At 42.0% G+C, this 20,635-nt stretch overlaps 1 protein-coding gene across 1 annotated transcript; it reads right to left on the reverse strand.

Annotated features, from left to right (window-relative positions):
* Nucleotides 1-199: 199 nt before the first annotated feature.
* snrnp200 (small nuclear ribonucleoprotein 200 (U5)) lies at nt 200-20,273 on the reverse strand. The gene is made up of 44 exons (XM_080433329.1): nt 20,013-20,273; nt 19,199-19,362; nt 18,925-19,096; nt 18,610-18,802; nt 17,844-17,899; nt 17,613-17,711; nt 17,334-17,486; nt 17,134-17,233; nt 16,888-17,024; nt 16,704-16,781; nt 16,147-16,320; nt 15,765-15,902; nt 15,450-15,605; nt 15,191-15,361; nt 14,883-15,076; nt 14,625-14,748; nt 14,288-14,437; nt 13,716-13,958; nt 13,063-13,251; nt 12,291-12,488; nt 11,652-11,804; nt 11,454-11,534; nt 11,055-11,138; nt 10,864-10,970; nt 10,627-10,745; nt 10,342-10,496; nt 9,907-10,096; nt 9,470-9,643; nt 9,136-9,296; nt 7,646-7,873; nt 6,978-7,169; nt 6,038-6,216; nt 5,766-5,917; nt 5,064-5,172; nt 4,837-4,945; nt 4,078-4,267; nt 3,490-3,654; nt 3,228-3,349; nt 2,962-3,105; nt 2,426-2,602; nt 2,035-2,195; nt 1,511-1,592; nt 1,323-1,415; nt 200-960 (listed from the first exon to the last, which is right to left on the reverse strand). Exons 1-44 carry the CDS (start codon nt 20,055-20,057, stop codon nt 814-816), a joined length of 6,408 nt encoding a protein of 2,135 aa, XP_080289455.1. The 5' UTR covers nt 20,058-20,273; the 3' UTR covers nt 200-813.
* Nucleotides 20,274-20,635: the final 362 nt, after the last annotated feature.

Genomic DNA, 20,635 nt, shown 5'->3' on the forward strand with positions numbered 1-20,635 from the left:
CGTATTCCTGGGGTGGCACCTGTCAGCAGGGAGTTTTGGGCGGGAGGAGTAAGACGAGGGCTCTCTACTCCCGGTCGGGGCTCCTCACTGGCAGGCAAGTCAGGATTATACAATAGCAGTGACACACAGTGTGGGGAGGAATCAATTGGCATAATGACTAAATTGGGAGAAAAAGGGGTAAAAACAAAGTTGGTCATTTTTGGATTATCTTTATTGCAAAAAGAAATGAAATCACATCAGTCTACAAATTTACTTGAAATCTTGAGGCCCATCCAGAATCCGAATATAGTTCAATGTATTTATTGGATTTTTTTTGTCATACTTAGAAAGGGGCTTTATACAAAAACTGATCACTAAACATGGATTATGTTCAATTTGAAAGGTTTTCCATCAACTCTGGAAAGAATCTTTTTTAGTTGCACTAACCCTGCAAATGCTAAATATTCAGCTGACTCAAGCATCAATGTGCATCACATCCAATATTAACATTCAAAATTTCTGATCGGGCCTTTAAGGACAGCTGTTCACGTCAATGCTAATGGTACATTTCTATGTATGCTTTATACATGTTTACAAGAATGTATCTTGTATGCTATAGTTCTGGACTGGTGTACAACAAAAAGCATGATCTTATCTCATAAAACAAAACACAACATACTCATAGAAAACGATGATATAACCACAAGAGCCTAATAAGGTAATGGTATACTTGGGAGACAACGATACAGGAGGGGAAACGGGTTTAATATCTACAGTAAGAACATCTACTGATCCCACTTGAGACTGACATGAGGGTCATCGTCAGGTTACAGGCTAATCCGAGTCGCTGTCTCCGCTTTCAGCCTCCTTCACATCGGCGCTGAATTTGTACTCCTGGTCACAACCCATGTAGGCGTCACTCATGAAGTACAGCGTGTAGTTGTGAACGCCCATCACCGGTGCTACAAAGTCGAGCTTGACCTACAGGACAACAAGAAATATTACATTAGTCTTTTGAATATCCTCAACTATGCAATATCAAGTACACCATCCCGGCATCATTGGCATTAACTAGGGATGCACAATATTGACATTTTGGCCGATAACTGAATATTTACAGGGTTATATCGACCAATATCAATATTACAATACCACTTTCCAACAGTAGGGTTTGCTGTACACCTGTTATGTTATGGCAGATGCAGATTTCTAAAAAGCACTGCTTTGTTATGACCTGATTTATTAGGCCTACTATAAACAAATGCAAATCTTGAATATGGTTGCAATACACTATCTTTTTGCAAAAAAAATTACAATCTCATAAGTGCATGTGATTGACTGACCTTTGCTTTCTGCTGAAGCGTTAGCCTCTTGATAGAGATGAGGCTGTTGGACTTGGGGTCTCCAATCACCACCCACCAGCCCTCCTCACGTTTCTGAAAGAACACAAACACGTGTCATCAATCAATGTTGATATTATTTTTAAAAAAATCGTTGGTAAAAAATCACAGCCATTTCAATGATAACGTACCTGGGGGAAGAGAGGTGCAATAACAGGTCCAGTAACCTCCTCCTCTCTTTCCAGTTGAACCAGCACCAGAACTGGACTACCACTGTAAATAAAGAAGAATTTACGCTTTACTAACTGTCTTATATAAACCGTGTCTGCATACATTTATAAATGACTAATTTGCATTTAATTTTTCACCTGCCATCGAAACATGCCATTTACTCTTAAAAGAGTATCATGTATGCATGGTAAAACAAAACAGAGACCCTTGATAATAAAATGTCTCATCCCAACTCAATGATTCTCCCCACTTTTTCATTAGAATTTTATTAGTAAAATTACCATTATCATTATAACTATTATGGCAATGTTAAACTATGTTTAACCACTTTAACCATGGTGTACCAAAATGTCATACTGTATGTGGGAAATAAATAAATAATTTTTTTTCAATAAGAATTTTGAAAAAAGTTTTAAAAAAAGCTTGTAGATCTGCTATATTCCTAATCATTTAGGATTTGTCTGTGGTTAAGTAGTTAAAGTACCTCTTGATGTTGTCTTTCTCTACCACTTCATATGACAGTTCAATGTTGGGGTAGCGGTTACTGAAGCGAGCCACGTCAGCCATCTGGGCATCGGAGAGCTGAAGCAGGGCAGTGCGCTCTTCATCCTCCATTTCCATGATGTCAAAGATGCTCTCCACACCCTAAAGAAGAGACAAGAGGGTTAAGAGGTCAGCTTTCAGGCATTTAATGTTCTCATCCACAACTAATGCATTCTGATCCAATCCAGGCCATTTTGAACATTAGTGAAAATATCTAAACATTTATTTTGAATTTTTTATATAGCCAAAACATTACCAGAAAGCTGTGCATGTAACCCACATTGAAGCAATGCATTGATTGTTCTTAATTGTAATTATATATATTACATTACCTTATCTGTGCAGCGCTTGATGTGCTCAGATGTGAAGAATGGCAGTTGTTTGAGGTAGGAGTCCTTAGACCACATGGCTTGGGTCACCATCTGTGCCAACTCCATGGCAGCCAGCGCAGGACTCAGCCAGCCGTTACTGGACAGTACATCTACACAGGCTTGGATCAGACGCACCGCCTACAAACAGCACAGATAAAATATGTTTGTGTACATAGTAGTATATACAAATAAATCAATTCAAAACATCAAAACACTATTGGGGTCACGTGCAACAATTCAGAAAATCCAAGAGGCTGCAACCTCCCAATCCCAGACACCCAGTTAAAAACTATTCTGTTGCTGTGTAGAATCACTAGTCTACAAATGAACTAGCACATCTTAAAAAAACGGTTAAATATTTGCATCTCATGTTCACTCAAATTGTATTTCTGCAATCACACTTCATACTCTAGTATAATGCAGACTTTCAGCAAAAGGACATCCATAGGGTCAGTATGTACTTGTACTGCTCAGGAGGCAGTGGCATCATCATTCACCTTGCTCAGGATCTCTTCAGTGTCTGACTGGAGCTCTGCACTCAGCTGCATCCTGGACAGATGGGCCTGCAGCAGCAGGTTTGTCTTCACGTGGGGGTCGTTGAACTTGGCGTTGTTCAGTTTGTGGGGCACCTTCTGGGCCAGCTGAAATATAACAAATGTCCAAACCACAAAGTTAGTGTTGACTTCAATTTGGTTCCCGTGTTTGATTCATGTGAATGCACCGTGGGACGTCTGACATTTAGTCAGCGTAGCGTTTTGTTCACCTGTCGGAGAAGTGCATCCTCGTGGTGTCTGATGGGGATGTTGTTGTACTCGGCGGCATTGGAGATGATCTCAATCAACCCACGGATCTTTGTTTTGGCGTTCAGGGACATGCTGAACAGCTCTGCAGAGCACACCGAGAAATAACGTCATTTTCAACAGACATGTACAATGTGGAGATAAACAGGAAATATTACACCAGCCTGGCAGCTAATAATATTAGTTATACAGGGAGTGCTGCGGATATTAATTGTTGGCACAAACCAATGGTGGTGTAGTTGATATAGTAGTAGGCAGCGATCATGCCCAAATTGAGAGGAGCTACGTCCATCTCGTCCTCAATGCTGATACACTTGGACTGCTCCAAATCATGTAGAGTGTTCTCCACCAGCTCCGACAGATGGTCTGACAGGTGACGATGAGACATGCCTGAAGAGCACAGACAGAGAGAGAAAAAAGGAAAGCCCAATCAATATGGGACATCTCACTTTTCTTACAACATCGGGATGGGCAGTTATCAAGCTGATTTGTCACGTCTTTTGAAAAAGTATAATAAACAAAAACTTTATCCTGTACATTGTAATAGCCATTTACAAAATATATCCAGTAGATGGTACCCTAATACAAGTCAGAACTGCAGCAGCTGATACGCTCATTCAATATTCTCCACAGCAAGATTCGTCTGTACAAATTTGAGCACTGCAATATCATCTTTTCACAACTTAATATCACTATATCAACACTTTCATGTGGTGGACACACTACTCAAGTCAGCTACTGGTGCACCCCAGGCCCAGAATAAATTATGTTTCCTCCCTAAGCCTTTATATGTTTGGATGTGCAGCGTCTCACCCTGCAGGTTGTAGTAGTTGGGGTTCTGGGTCATGCGGCGGTAGAGGAATGTCCAGGTCAGGTAGTCCACAGCATCCTGCTTGTTCTCCACCGTCTTGGTGACGATCTCAGCATTGAAGTGGTCATGGAGACAATGGTCAAGGTGAGACTCGACTGGCAGCGGCTCATACAGGAACTTCTTGAAGAAATCCTGTCAGGAAGGCAGAAAAGAACAGATCTTTAAAAATGAAAATAGCAACATTTTGAGCCTTCATTCTTTAAGTGGACAGTGAACAGGAAACACTGAGAAGAGTAGGGGAGTGACATGCAGCAAATGGTTCGGCCGATCAGGAATCAACCCAGGGACTCGATGTCAGGCATTTGAGCCCATGTAGTACTTGTACAGTCATTTATTCTCCTGACATGTTGTTGTTGTAATAATAATAATGAAACAAATTCTTTATATTGCACTTTACATTTGAAACAAATCTCAAATGTTGTGAGATGTCTTTGGAACGTTTCTATTACGTAGGGGAAACATGGCCACTTTCTTTGATGGTAAAAACAAGGAAACCAATGAAAATGTACGACACTAAATGACATGCATCTGCGACCTTACACTTTTTGACAGGTACAAGACAATGTCAGACAGCATATTTGAGTATTTTACAATTTACATATTTCTGTCTGCCAACAATGTCTTACAAGTACAAAAATAACAAGAATGAGAGAGAAAGAGAAAGATGTAGAAATTGATAAAAGCTGAGAAAATGGTGTTACCTTTTTGGAGCCCTGACACATGATGACACAGCGCCCCTCATCGTCAAGCATGGGTCTGTTGGCTTTGCCCACCATCTGAAGGACATCATATATGGGGTAGTCCACATATCTGCACACAGGAGGGAGGAGAATGTCACCGTATGCTACACACAATATGAGCGTTATTTTATAGAACGTGAGCACTTTATGAAGCCAAAGAGACTACATAAGCTGTGGGAAGCCCTTACGCATGGATTTTGCCGTTGTAGTACTGCGTGTCCATGACCACAACGAGGTGTGCGGCGATGTTGGTGCCCCAGCAGAGAGAACGGGACGCCACAACGACCTGAACGGCTCCTATCAGAGGCAAGAGAACAGAGATGAGAAAGGACGTCAGAAAATATCATTAACCTTTCTGAACCGGTCTTTAAAAAAAAAAATAATAATTGGGCAGATACAGGCTTTATGAATAACATTAAAAGAACCTATCACTGATCTGCAGCTACTCAGTTAGGAGTATATAAACAGAATGTTGGATGATTAAATGTCCTTGAGCTTTATGGGATTACAGTCACATGCTGAGGAGGTGTTTGTTCAGCCTCTTCTTAAAAGGCATGAACACTACTTGATGTAATGTCTCCAACAACCACAGGGGGGAGGCTGTTCCATGTTGTTAACTTATTATAGCAGAGTAGAGAAAGCTCCTATCAAGGCATTTGGTGTTTGACTTGGGGGGTGTCAGGGCGTGGCTTCACAACATGTCACAAGAGGAGACGCGATGTTGTGAGCTTGTAGATGAACGATTTTTTAAACATTTGGAAACATCTTGACAAACCTTCTCTTATGGCACAAAATCTATTCAAAGGGGGAGCCGTGGCTAAATACATATCAAATGTCCTTGACATGAAAATGTTTGAGGACCACTGGTGTATAAGACTGGGGAGTCATACCCGAGTTGAACAGCTGTTCTACTATTTTGCGTTCGGTGGTGGACAGGCCCTCGTGCAGGTAGCCCACACCGTTGGCCAGCGTTTCCTTCAGCGTTGCATCGGCCACCTTCTCCAAGAAGGGAGCCAGGTCCTTCTCAGTGCAATGCAAGAATCTAGACAAAAAGACAAATATCACATTTAATTGCAGCATTAAATGTATTAACTGACCACATACTGTAGTCTTATAGCCAATTAATTCCTATGCTACAGGCATGATTACAGTTGTGACCAACCTCTGAGGGACAACGTCGGCAGCACAGAAGGTGAGGATGTCGATGGCGGTGAGGCGAGTCTGTCTGCGGGAGGGGACGAATACCACGGCTGGTTTGGAGGGGCTGTGCTTCATGATGGCGTGGTACACTGGCTTAGCCATGGATAGCAGGCGGGTCTGAGTGTGGCTCACATTGAAACCCTGAGGAGTAGAAAGAACAGTGTTATTTGAAAGCACTTGCCTCATCAGGTTTAGTGTGTTGCTTAATAGAGCACCGAAGTCTGACGTAATTTACACATCCTACCTGGTTTGCGGTTTTCCACCCCCGTTCTGAATTCCCATAGACGTGTTTAATATCGCATCAAATAAGAACTGTGTTCCAAAAATAAACTAATGATCCCGGCGGTTTGACTCTTATAGATATGAAGCATCAACTGACGGTGAGAAAACGCAAATGTTACTTCCGCCAAATTAGTTACATTTTCGCCAGAAACAGACTGTATCAAATATAAGTGACTGACTATCATAAACGATACAGAACCTCCTCCCTGACAATATCACCGAGACAGTTTGTTTATTTTTGGACCACAATTCTTATGAGAGACGATTCTAAGATGACCCAATGTTATTCTCCATAGAGAAATTACCTTACGAACCTGGGGATGAACGAGTGACGTCAGGACTTCTGTACTCTATGGCAATTTGATGATGTAACCAATGAATGCACCATGCAACCCAATCAAGCATTTATAACTGTTCCCAGCATCAGTTTAACGGATACTTAATACATACTTAAACAGGCACCAAACATGATAAAAGCATTTACTGATTTTTAAATGTTATGTGACGGCAGCACGTGCCAAACATAGCCGATCTACAAGCCCAGAATGTGACGCATTGTGGGGCTTGTAGATCGGCTACACCGCCACAGAAACAAAGCATAAACGGGGCTTTAGCCTCACCTGGATGTGGAGCTCCAGAGGAACAGGCCTGACGTTGGGGTGGAAGTTAAAGGTGGCCGTGGTGCTGCAGCCCAGCCAGTGGGCCACGTCTTTGGCATTGGACAGAGACGAGCTGAGGGCCACGATGCGGATTGGACGTTCGATCTGGGAGGAGATGTACCGCATCCTGGAGCAGATGACCTCCAACACGGGCTAAGGGACAGAAGACGGCACATATTTTCTTAGGATTACTCACTGTATTAAGTCTCTTGTAATTATCAGTAATTCCCTCCTCCTCAAAAATAGTAATTTTACTCCACTACAATTATGTGAAAACTTTAGTTACTAGTTACTTTGCAGATATAAATTATGACATTATAAAAACATACATTAACCACTTTAGCCCTATTTCATACCTAGGCTATTTGAAAATAGCTGATCTACAAGCTCACAACGCGTCGCGATGCGGCGCATTGTGAGCTGCTATTTTCAATCATTTTAGTACTTTTACTTTTGGTACTTTAAGTACATTTTGATAATACTTTTGTACTTTTACTCAAGTACATTTTTAATTCTACATTACTAGAATTACTTCTACATTGCAGTATTGATACTTTTACTGAAGTAAAATATTTGAGTCCTTTTACCACCACTGGTTAATGAGCACAGAACAGTGGTCACAATCTTACCCCGTTCTCTCCACCAATGAGGTGTGTCTCGTCCACAACGAACAGGCTGACGTTCTGCACGTTCTTCCTCTGCTTCCAGCGGCGAGACAGGATGTCCCACTTGTCGGGTGTACTGACGATGATGTCACCTTTCCCCAGAAGCTTCAGATCTGTGCTGGTCTCTCCAGTGAGCAGCACCACCTTCTTATTCAGGAGGTCCTGGAACTTCTGATGCCAGTCAACAAACACCTGTATACAAGGAATGATGTTAAGAACTATGTTAAGTGTAACAGTACAAGTCTACATAATGGAACGTTTCGATGTAGACAGACACCTAGTTTGGATGTGGGGATAAAACAGATGCATAACTGGGGTTATGAAAACCGACATCTACCACGACTACTTTAACCCATTAAGACCGGGAACGCATCTGTGTAATTCTTTAGATTTCTTTGGGCTATTCAAAAATAGCAGATGTGTAAGCTCATAGCACTATGAGCTTGAAGATCTATTTTTGAAAAATCGTGAAAATGTATAATACATTTTTTACTCAAATCTTTGCTTCTGGGGGTCCCTGGAACAAAATATTTTCAGATGGGGGGGGGGGGGGGGTCTGCGGACAAATACATTTTGTGTGGTCCTTGACATAAAAAGTTTGAGAACCACTGATATTATAGCAACATATGCGTAAAAAAAAGAAAACTGTTAGGATTTAGAACACATTGGTAGAATCAATCCCCAGAAGCAAAGATTTGAGTTAAAAATGTTTGCTTTTAAAAAAAAAATGGTATTCAAAGATTTGCACAAAAAACTAATCACAATAAAAACAAAATAGCAGCTCTACAAGCTCATGGCACGGCATGAGCTTGTAGAGCTGCTATTTTTGAATAGCCAATGTATAAAATAATGGCTTAAGTGGTTACACAGATGCGTTCATGGTTTTAATACATTCCATGCCAGAGTTTAATCTCATAATGTACTCACCAGTGCCAGCGTTTTATTGTTGTTTTTTTGTTTTTTTCATGTCGCCACAGACCTCGCTAAATAAGTTAAAAGTGCGCGTTCATTTGGTTCTAAACACACGGCGGATCCGTGAGAAACGGCCAGCGAAAATAGTTTCCAAATCCGTGCCGCCATCTTGAAGATACAGCCGATCAACGGTAAACAGTGATCAGCGAGGAGAAAAACAACAACCGAGAAAATCGAGTTTTAAACAGGATCCCAGACAGGAAGCGGATACGATCGAAAAAACCGGAACCCGAATAATTCTGTTTCCGACCGGAAACGGAAATGGATCAAAAAAATTCGGAAAGTGCACCTGGGGCAAAATCAATGGGAATCGGCGGTTCGCGTAGATCTACGCGACTGGCACGCTGCGGCTTTAAATAGGTTCGCATAGATCTACGCGATTGGCATTCAATGTGTTAATGGGTTAAATAAGGCCTGTGACACCAAGTTGGGTTTTGATAACAGCACCTCAGTCCTCCTCATCGTTGTTGTCGTTTCAATACCTGTTCAGCCAGAGCCTCCATGGGTGTGATGTAGACACAGCGGCCCTCTGCGTTGTGCAGCAGCATTCTCAGAATGGCAAACTCAGCGCAGATGGTCTTCCCACTGCCGGTGGGAGCTCCCACAAACACATTGTCGTCACTGTTGTACACTGCGTTGAACACTGGAGGAAAAGACACAATATTGCACAGAAGTAAGAGAGTGCAACTCTTCACGGTCATTCCGGAGAAGGTACAGTTTATGTATATCAGTGTCATCATAGAGACACCAAATAATATTACAAATATTATGTTATTAAAAGCGTATATATATATAACTGTTTTCTTCTCTCCTTACCTTGTGTCTGGATGGGGTTGAAGAAAGGGAACTTGTTCTGGTAGAGCGTCTCGAAGGCAGAGTTCCGGAGAGCAGTCACGGGCAGTGGCTGCAGGTCCAGCAGCTCAGTGGGCGGTGGGTACTTCTCTGGTAGGATCAGGTGACGGAAAGACACTGGAAGCTGAGTCTCACAGGCTGAGAACAAAAGAGAGATTTAGCAGATTACAATTAATGATATGCATATGGCCAAAGGCAGGGTATGAATAATTATCTCCCTTGCCGCCAAATCAGTGTCAAATCTGTGATATCAGACATAAGAGCTTGCTCCCAACTACTGAAAGGCCCTAAACAAAATGAACAACAAAAAGGTCCTAAACAAAATAAAAAACAAAAGGTCCTAAACAAAATAAATAACAATGTTAACGATCTTAAAATGACTTTTGTAAGTAAATACTCACAAAGCCAGCGGTCTGAAGCCACGCGGATGAAGTACTGCGGCGGCAGAGGCTCGAACACCGGAACGAAAAACGTGACCAGATGTTCGTCCTGGGCGTACTTGGCTTTGAGCAGGAAGTACTCGTGGTGGAGGATGACCTCACTGTCCACATCCTCAACCAGAATCCAGAAGGCCTCGGAGGATCCATGGATCTAAGAAGGCAAGAGAGTGTCAGCAAGTCGGCATTCCCGGAACAATCCACAAGATACATTACTTCAAGGGACATTTAATAGCGTTGGGTAATCTCCTGAGGTTTTGACCCTCACTGTTTGTGACTTTACTGATGCTGGTGACCTAGGAAGCCCCAGCTTATTAAACTGTTGAACTCATTTGAAATCCCTCATGATAAAACAGTTATGCACAATTTAAATGCAATATAACTAGGTTTGTAACAGACCTTGTCATCCCACTGGAAGTCAGGGGTGATGGTGAGCTCCACTTTGAGTGTGGAGCGGGTGATGGGCTGCAGATGAACAGCCAAGTCCAGTTTGGGGAATTGGTGAACATATTTGTGGATGGTCTTCCCCATTTTTGGCATACGGATCAGCTCACCTTAAGACAACAAAAAAAGAGCCTTAGCATAGCAGCTATTTATATTGAAGAGGGAAGTCAACTGTTGAATGAGTACACTGAACTGGCAAATGCATGCGTGTGTGTGTAAGGGGAGGAGGGCAAAACTCACCAATTTCATTGTGGTTGAGGTCATACAGTCGCTCAAAGGGGAAGTTTTTCTTCTCGATCTTCTTGATTACCTCCTCGGGCAGTTTCCTGAACTGCCGCAGAGGGGACATGGACTGCCACCTGTGCGCAACAGGATCACGTCAAAAATTACAAACGTATACAGAACCAGCTTTGGCAACTAAAAGGATAGCATTGTGTTTGCAAAAAAACACGTTTTAAAGTAATGCACATGTCTCACATTCTCTTGTCAATCATCTTGCAGAGATTCATGGTCTTGTCTGTGAGCTGAGCCCAGCCTCTATTCAGCACAATCTCAAATATGGCCCTCATCAGTCTCCCAGCGCTCTGAAAAGACAAAGATATCGTTAGCATCCAACTGTCCAGAAAAAATTGCGAATGTAGGTAGCCTACTGCAAGGTCCAGCCTTACCTGTGTAACATACACCATGTCAGCCATGAGAGCAAAGCCCTCCAGTTTGAGCTGAGAGATGTAAGCTTGGAGCAGGACGTTGATCTGCAATAACACAGTAAGACTAATTGAGCGCTGAACGACAGTTTACTGAAAACATTATGATAGTATAAGATTTATATACTTACACAGAGGACAAAAATAACATTTAAAAAGCATCAGTGCAGAGATTTACTCCATTAGCTTATTTCACAATAATTCAATTTATAATGCCACTAGCCAAACAACAGTAATTTTTCCATTGCCGTGGCTCGAGCAAATTATTTATCACCAGTTTTCTCTCCAAACTGAAATTGGGAACTGGTCATGCTCTTATTGCCTGCACAGCTTGGTGGGAACATTGCCAATCACAAGCAATACCTTGGCGCTAGGCTCCTCAATGCTTTCCTTCACTGGAATAGGAACCCTTTCCAGCAGCTTTTGAAGTTCCAACTTCTCTTCCTGAAACACAGTAATAATAATAATAAACGTTACTATACTATTACTACAGTGTTTTGTGTCATGTTTACAATCTACCAAAATAAAAAACCCACATCGATGGTGTGAAGTCTACCATACCTCTCGAACAGTGATGTTCCTAAACTCGGAGGAGAGTGAGAAAACACGGAAGAGCTCAATCTCGCTGAGCGTCGGCTTCAGCAGCTGGTTGTAGGTCTGAATGGAGTCGTGGGTGATGTAGAAGTGGCTGGCGATACGACCCAGGTCTGTAACCTTCAAAACGTGACAAAGTGCAGTTGATTATTAACCCATTAAGAGCTGGAACGCATCTGTGTCATTTTTAGATTTGAGCTAAAAAGCATTATTTTACACTTTGGCTATTCAAAAATAGCAGATATACAAGCTCATAGCGTGGCACCGAGTGCCGCGCTACGAGCTTGTAGATCTGCATTTTTTTTTTCGTGAAAATATGTGCAAATCTTTGAATATATATGGTTTTAAAGTGAACATTTTAACTCATATCTTTGCTTCTGGGGGTCCATGGAACAAAATATTTTGAGATGGGGGTCGTCCTTGACATGAAAAGGTTTGAGCACCACTGATATAGAAACATACGTTTTTCAGAATACTGTTGGGATTTAGAAGACATTTTGTAGAAACGGCCTCAGGTCTCTAATCCAAGATTTAACTATTGGTACCATAATCACAGGAAATAATCAATCCATCTAAAATGGTGATGGGTTGTAAAATGTTGAGTACCTGGAAGCTGCCGGTCCTCTTGTCATACTTGATGAGGCTGTTCTTGTCCAGGATGTTGGCTGCTGTGTGAATGAGGTCCAACCGGCGCCTCTCCAGCAGGGGGTCTGAGCTGCGGTCATCATGGGAGACCCCATACAGGGTGGGGTTTCGGAGCATGCGCACATACAGGTAGGTGTAGCCAAGCCAGTTCACTGCATCCTGACAATGAAAGAAAAAGATGTTAACAGTTGAGACAGGTAGGTGAAGAGAGAGGAAAAGAGAGGACAGAAGGGAGGCGTGACCTGCAACAGAGCTCCTGAGGTAGGAACCGTACCCAGAACGCTGTAGTTACATGACCAACACCACCAACTCTGAGCGGTCAGGATGACCCAGTATTTGCTCAATCCAACTGCTACAAATTCAACTGTGATTAACACCAGTGGTGGACAGTAACTAAGTATATTTACTTGAGTACTATACTTTAAAAAAAGCACATGACTTTCACTCTCTCAAACAGAAATATTGTACTTTTGACTCTTTCAAATAATATATTGAAAATAGCCGATCTACAAGGTCAAAAAATGTCGCAGTGCGATGCCTTGTGATCTTCTAGATCTGCTATTTTCACCATTTTCTTTAATGTACTGAATTTCTTTTACATTTTCGGGGAGGATTATGTTCCAATTTTCAATATAGAAAAGCATTGATATTAAAAAGTACTGTACTTCAGAATTTCTACATTTTTTTGTATTTACTTGAGTATACACTTTGTCCACCACAGACCATCACTCACCTTTGCATTCTGCACATTGCCTAGCACTATCTCGGCGTTGAGCATGTCGGCCAGTTTGGCCACCATTTGGCTCTCTATGGGCAGCTGCTGGTTCAGCAGAGACAGGTAGTACTGCAGCTCTCCATGGGACGTGATCAGGATACCCTCTCCTTTGGTGTCGTACTGGGGACGGCCGGCTCGACCAAGCATCTAAAATAAAATAAGTATTTATTTACAGTATTTATATACAAAAATGTGCAGCCAAAGCTAGCTTTTACTTTGAAAGAAATACAGCTGATTATAATTCAGATATTTAGCAGCTCTAATCTAGAGCAACACAAGGCTGTACTGTATCAATGATCCGTAAGTCACTCAACACATGGATTTAAGCTAAATAAAATCTCACGACTGAAAAAATGTGTAACATGGCCACGTCATAATATGTGATTTGTGAAACAGTGTGAAATCAGTCGTGGGAACCGAGAACTTTAATCCATGCTCAACAGGGTAAGGGGGGTCAAGTGATTAGAGTGCTAAGAAAAAAGTCACTAGGATAACAAGTAAATAACATACCTTACATATTTCTAAATTACATAAAATCTAAATAGGAGCATAAAAGTCCAGACACAAAGACGGTAGGCAAGTGCTAAGAGATTAGCTCAACTCAGACTGACCTGTAAAATATCCAGAGCTCCCAGCTCTGTCCACCTGCCTTTCTCAGGGCTGTACACCTGGGTGCCTTTGATGATGACAGTGTGTGCTGGCAGGTTGACACCCCAGGCCAGAGTAGCCGTGGACACCAGCACCTGGATGTGCCGGTCGGCAAAGAGATCCTCCACCAGAGTTCGGTCCACTCTGGTCATCCCGGCATGATGTATAGCGAAGCCATAGGGCAACAGGTCCTTCAGTTCGAGGTTCTAGATTCAAGAGCAAGGATACATATCAGAACAGCCATCCTGAACCGCCATTTAAAAGGTGTAATATTCTTTATATTACTTTATTTTCATGGTGACTGCATGTTACAGCGAGAAGAATTGAAGACATCTTCAGACAGAAATATAAGACACATTTTTACCAATTAACTAAACTTGTGAGAAAATACAACCTCAGGATTCAGTGAAAGACTTGTGAGAATGAATTGAATTATTCAAGACTTTTAAGGCCAGGAAATGTGAAGGCTTTCCCAGGACCTGAAGGCAATTTTTACAGAGGCCTTGCTGGAAATCTCAGGTTAGAGGGATCTCACCTTGCACTGCTCTGCCTCAGTCCTCAACACCTCTGTGGATGCTGAACCCTCTCTGAGGAAAAGTCCCAGGGTGTCTTTCTCCAGACACATATCTCTGATAGCTCTGGCTGTCTTTCCCGTTTCCTTCCTGGAGTGGACGAATACCAGTACCTATGGGAGAAGGACATATGTTGTATGAGTCCCCCTGCTCTGACATACAGCTGCATCTCAATACAGAGCTCAGCACCAACACTGGCAGTGTTAGGGCTTTTCATGAGTCCCTTTGGATAAAAGTATCTAACTAAGAGCCTATGGCATGTTAGCTACCTTGAGGGTGAATACATTAGGTAGGCCTCACCTGGTTCTTTCCGGCATGCTCCATGATCTTTTCATAGACGATCTCATTCATGATCTGGAAACGTTTTATGGCCTTCTTCTCTGTGATGCCAACATATGTTTGCTCCAAGGGCACGGGACGGAAACTACACAGGAAGAAAAAGCAGGCATTAGACTTGAGCTTACACCTCGGGAAGACACGAACACACTACACGTGTCTATAAAGTAGTAATGTGTTCAGCAAGCTATGCAAATCCTGCATAACCAGATTTTATCTAACCTGTTGTCAAAGTAGAATAGCCCCTTGGCTGGGTCTACACGCAGGCAGGTGGCCACGTCCTCGTAGTTGGGCAGTGTGGCGCTGAGGCCCAGCAGACGTACGTCCTCCTGGGTCAGCTCGACGTTGCGGATGGTCCTTGCCACCAGGGACTCCAGGACGGGTCCACGGTCATCATGGAGCAAGTGGATTTCATCCTGGTAATATACAAGTTTTACGTTTAGTTTAATTTATTTATATGTAAACAATAGTGACAATAAAAATGGTAGTGACAAATTCTACTGGGTCTTCTCAGTCTGTGCAACACTTACAATGATAATAAGGCGCACTAGTTGGGTATAGGTGCGCTCTCCACCTTTACGTGTGATGATGTCCCATTTCTCTGGGGTGCAGACGATAATCTGAGTGGCATTGATCTCTTCTTTACAGAGCTGGTGGTCTCCTGTCAGTTCAGAGACCGTGATGCCATAACTTGCCAAGCGCTGGGAAATAAATACATGGATCAAAACACGTCAGAGAACAGTCATTCATTATTTTCAGATATAACGGTTGGTGGAGGACAAGGCTCACCTTGCTAAAGCTTCCAACCATCTCCTGTACCAGCGAGCGCATGGGTGCAATATAGATGATCTTGAAGTCATCCAAGTTGATGGTTCCATCCAGGTTGATGTGCTTTCCAATTTCCCTAAGCATGGCCATTAGGGCCACATTAGTCTTACCCGCTCCCTGCAGACACGGTATACAATACAGGGGTCAGGGAATGTACTACGATGTAAAGGCAATGTACAATAATATTACTATGATCTAACTTTATTATGTTAGATTCACATTTGCTCGCCTAAAAACAAAATGTAATTATCTTTTTATGGGAATAAGATTTCTCACCGTAGGAGCGCACACCAGGAGATTCTCATCCGTCTCCATGGCGGTCTTGAACAACTTGCTCTGGATGCGGTTCAGGGTTTTGAATCCTTCAAACCCAGCCTGTGCATACTTGGGGAGCTTCTCAATGCCCATCAGCACCTAAAAAGTCAAATTAAAATTTAGAAATTGAATGTTTGATTCCATTCATATTTTTGATTTTCACTTTTCATTCTGTTCTAATAAAAACATTTCTTCCGTTTCACATAAAGCACTTTATTTTGATGAAGTGCTTCAAAAATAAAGTTTAATATTGTTGTTGTAATCAATAGGGAGACTTTATATATGTAAAATGCTGCATTAGCAGCAGGCCTTAGTAATGTCCCATATACACCATCATACAAACCTCATCATCACCAAAGGGTTTGGGCTTGAGGGCAGGAACGTGAACTTCTTCATAACCTTTGCGCTGCTTACGGAAGGAGCCATCTGGCAGCTGACACCTTTTGTTGGCCATGAAGTGGCTTCCCTGGGTGAAAGCCAGGTCCTCCAGGTCCAATAGCTGTCGAGGGGCCACAGACTACAGGACAAGAAAGGAAGACCATCATGACAGGTTTAAAATAAAAAACGCATACATGTTGTGTCTGTACACATCGTTATGCCATATAGCATTTTCCCCCTTTATTTTCTCTCTAATATTGTGTTGATGTTGCTGCTATTATCCTTATTTTTTTACAGCTTTGTTATTGCCATCGTTATGTTGATGCACAGTATTTTGCGGACCTTACACATGCTTGTACTTGCATAAGTAGTGAAAAACAAACCATCTTGATTTGTGATATTTTACCAATTTTAGACATCTAAGTATGTGTGCGCGGGTGCAAATTTGTTGATGACACAAACAAAAAACAAAACCTGTCAAAAACCACGATTTATGGGGAATGTGTGCAAATTGATATTCACCTCTCCATGATCAACATCCATTGATTCCAAGTCGTCAACACGAGACTTTCTCACCCTCTCCCTGCGGGATCTCTCCTCCTGAAGATAATAAAAAGACCACACATTATAGAGATGCAACTGAGCAAACTGATTAATTTACATGAATATCAAATATTTCTTGCTCCACATTAGCTGCCTGGCTTACTCGAATAATGTCTTCCTTCTCCGTCTCCTGCAGTTGGTAAAGAATCTTTGACAATTCTTGATCAGACTCCATCTTTCCAGTGATGCGTTCCTTCTCTGCCTCACTCTGAGCGCTGGCCAACATGGTACAATACTGGACTGTAGTGCAGAAAAAGAAATATATCAGGTTTCATTTACTATACATGTCATAGGCATACAGGATCCCACAGCCCATAACAAACAGCCTATACTTAATCAAAGGACATACTCATGCGGCGATGCTGGCGGAGGATTTTGATGAAGTCAAAGGTGTTGAAGCCCAGCAATAACACCAGCTGGTTTTCACATTCTCGATCATCACTGGCAGTCTGAGAAATGCAGAGACAGAGAGGTCATTTCAGTGGAGATCTCAAGTGCTATCCACCTGTTCATCACAGCAACAAGTAACGGACAGGAAGATAATAATACCTTGAGGATATCCAAGACCTCATCAGCCTTCTTTTGGGAGATAATAGCATCATCGTAAAATCGACTCAGCTGGCGCTGAAGCCAGAAAGCATCGATGTCACGGGGGTGTAGTTCCTTTTTCTTAGCATTCATAACGTCACCTGTGACACCAAGCTAGAGGGTACAGAGAAAATTAATCACTTGAGTAATTGAGAAAATGTGTCTGCTTGAATACCCACTTAGCACTAGACATGGAATTCCATCTCTGTGTAGGAAGGAATGGGTGAATACACCACTTACATTGGCTGTAAGGGTGCAGCCGACATCTGCCTCTTCCCCCTCGCTGTCCTCATCTGAGTGTTCATCTCGCACTTCCCCAAACTGGTCCTCATCTCCCTCCTTTAAGTGGAAAAGCAAAATGTCAATATATTTGAACTTATTCAACACGTGTGTTGGCTTGTACGTAGGCTTTTCAAATGCTAGAAGTGAGTGGCTGACACAGAACAGACATTCTTGGACCAAGCAACTTACCTCCTCATCAGACTCGAATTGCACATTCACACCATAGGTTTCATCAATGTTATCATCTGTGGAAAAAAGATATAAATATTAGTATACCATTAAAATGCAATGCTTGTTCTGTGTTTATTAGACTGGGACTGTAGGAACGGAGACACTCCCTCTTTGGAAGATTGTGAATGTGAAAAGTCATAGCAGATGAGTATACAATAATCTGTCTCGTCTTGACTTTATTAATGTACCTTCCATGACATTTTTAAGTTATCCATCTTTTATATAATTTGTTTTAAAGCTGCAATATGTAACTTTCATGTCGTATCTGGGATTTGAACCCAGGTCCCCTGCACAGGTGCCAACATTAGTACTGCTGAGCAAGATATTAATTAAGTAAATGTAAAATAATTTCAGCTGAAAGTATATGGGATTTTTTTTGTCCCAATTGCCTTTAACTTCATGTGCCTGTAGTGCTATTTGGGGAAAGAATTCGCCACTTGGCTCTGTATATCGTTGCTGTCCCAAATCGATACTTTTCAGTAAATTGTTTTTTTTTCTTCCGACATAGTGAAAATAGCCGATCTACAAGCTCACAATCCGTTGCGACGCATTGTGAGCTTGTAGATATGTGATCGGATCGGATATTTTCACTACTTTTACTTGACATTCTCGTATGATGAAGTAGGGCATTAAATGACGAAAAAACTGCAAACGTTGACATCTGGAGATACAAGGCTTCTACCCGACAGCAACAATATTATTATTTTTTAAAGCTGGTACATACCCATGTTCTGTAGCTCCTTGTCACCCCCATAGTCAGAGATCTTCTTCCCCAGATTGACCAACACATGGTAACGTGTGTCATCAGCGGGCCCAAGAAGCTGTTCAACCTCACGGCGCCTCTCTTTATCCCTCATCTTGTCGTTCTTCAACACTGCCAGTACTTCATCAGCAGCACCGCACAAAATATCACGTGGCTAGAAACATACGGAAAAACCTTCAGCCTTTAATATAACGCAAGTTGTTGGTCAGCAATAGCAGTTCATATGCTGAGGTAATACAGGGCATGATGATGGTGTGTTTGACATGCGATTCTGACCTGATCTCCCAAGGCAGCCTGGATGAAACTGAGCAGGATTTCATAGGTCTCCCTGGTTTCTTTGGTTTTAGGCTTGTACACAATGCCCACCATCTCATCAATGCCTTCAGACAGAAGGGTGAAACCCTTCATCTTGTTGATGTCGTGCCTGTCCTCATCTCTCTTTCGCCTCCTACGTGGATCAAACAGGATGGGGAAAGAAAGAAAAAAACATTTAGGCGTCATGTTCTCGCTTGAACAACAGAGAAAACATTGTATGAGGTGTGTAACTGACTTTGCACGTCTTTCTTCCAGCATCTGAGGCTTGGTCCTCTGCGACTTGTCTCCCATCTTGGTTCCTTCGAGCTTCCCCACCAGGGACAGCACCTCTCCTGTGGGTTCATCTCGTCGTGTGCGGTCGATCAGAGAGCGATCGGCTTGCAACACCAAGTTGGAGTTCTGAAACAGAATGAAAACAGAGTCAAGCTTACTTCATTCATACTCCATCTTGCGAGGGTGTTGTTGCTTGCCTAAATGAACATTATCGACGAAGTATACGACTAAGTATAAATAAGGCTTCATGAACCGGATACAGGACATCTGGGCACCTCGATGTAAAATTGTCTATTTTGTCCAAAAATAATATTAAAAAAATGGTCTTAAGTAATGTTAAGTGTATGCATGAAGTGAACATGCACGGTACATCATTATCAGACTTAATTTTATCCTTCAACTTCTTGTTTATGACCCAAAATTACTGGATATAGAGGTTTTGTAGCCATTTGTAGCAATTGTAGAATACTTAATTGTCAAATGTTTAAGTATGTTCTAATGTATACTTTACTTTCAAACATTTTCCAAATATTTTATTTCTTAACATTTTGTACAAAATAGCTTATTTTACATCGAGGTGCCCAGATGTACCAAGTGCCCACTTTTCCTGTTACCCAAGCACTAGCCTGCACTTTTCGGCTAGGCTAGGTTAGTAGTCGCATAATGCTAACCATTAGCTAGTTAATTTGTCAACAAATAAGTTAAAGAATAATAATAATAATAATAGACATACTAAGTGCACACATTATATTTGACACTGGGACTCGTGTACTCACCGCTTTGTACTCATACTGCAGGCTACGAGCAGTAACATCCGCCATGGTGGAACACTTCTAGATTGTTGCCGCACTTTCACAGCAAATTGTCTGAAAAGTGCAACTACAAAGTTTCTCCCTCCGTCTGTTGTGAACGGGCGGGGAGCGTGAACCCCGTTGGTCTTATCTAACTTAGTTCAACTTTGTTCTAAAATGTGCTTTTGCGATCATTTACGATGCGTCTCTCATACGTTTGAATGGCACGATCACACGAGCAGCGGATCCACAACAACCCGAAGTGCCGTCGCTGCCATTTCCGCTTCCCGTGGTAAGGGTCAAACAAAGAGAGACCAGAAGAGTCAGTACTAGCGCCCTCTATGTGTTCAGTGGTGGAAAAAGTTTTTTTTTTACACAAGTAAAAGTATCAATACTGCAATGTAGAAATACTCAAAATTGACTTGAGTAAAAGTACAAAAGTATTGGTAGCAAAATGTACTTAAAGTACCAAAAGTAGAAAGTGCTCATCATGCAGAATGTCCCATTTCACAAGTTTTCAAATGTATAAAAAAACGTTTGAAAATAGCAGATCTACAAGCTCACAATGCTCACATTGCGACTCATTGTGAGCTTGTAGATCGGCTATT

This window comes from Gymnoscopelus braueri (assembly GCF_963280865.1).
Source record: "Gymnoscopelus braueri genome assembly, chromosome: 7".
Classification (NCBI taxonomy): Eukaryota; Metazoa; Chordata; class Actinopteri; order Myctophiformes; family Myctophidae; genus Gymnoscopelus; species Gymnoscopelus braueri.

Coding starts and splice junctions, on each gene's coding strand:
- snrnp200 (XM_080433329.1), bottom strand. CDS start 20,057: ATGGCGGATGTTACTGCTCGTAGCCTGCAGTATGAGTACAAAGCG. Junction 17,712..17,843: donor AATTCGAGTCTGATGAGGAG/GTAAGTTGCTTG, acceptor TTCCACTTAAAG/GAGGGAGATGAGGACCAGTT. Junction 11,805..12,290: donor AGAGGACCGGCAGCTTCCAG/GTACTCAACATT, acceptor CACGTTTTGAAG/GTTACAGACCTGGGTCGTAT.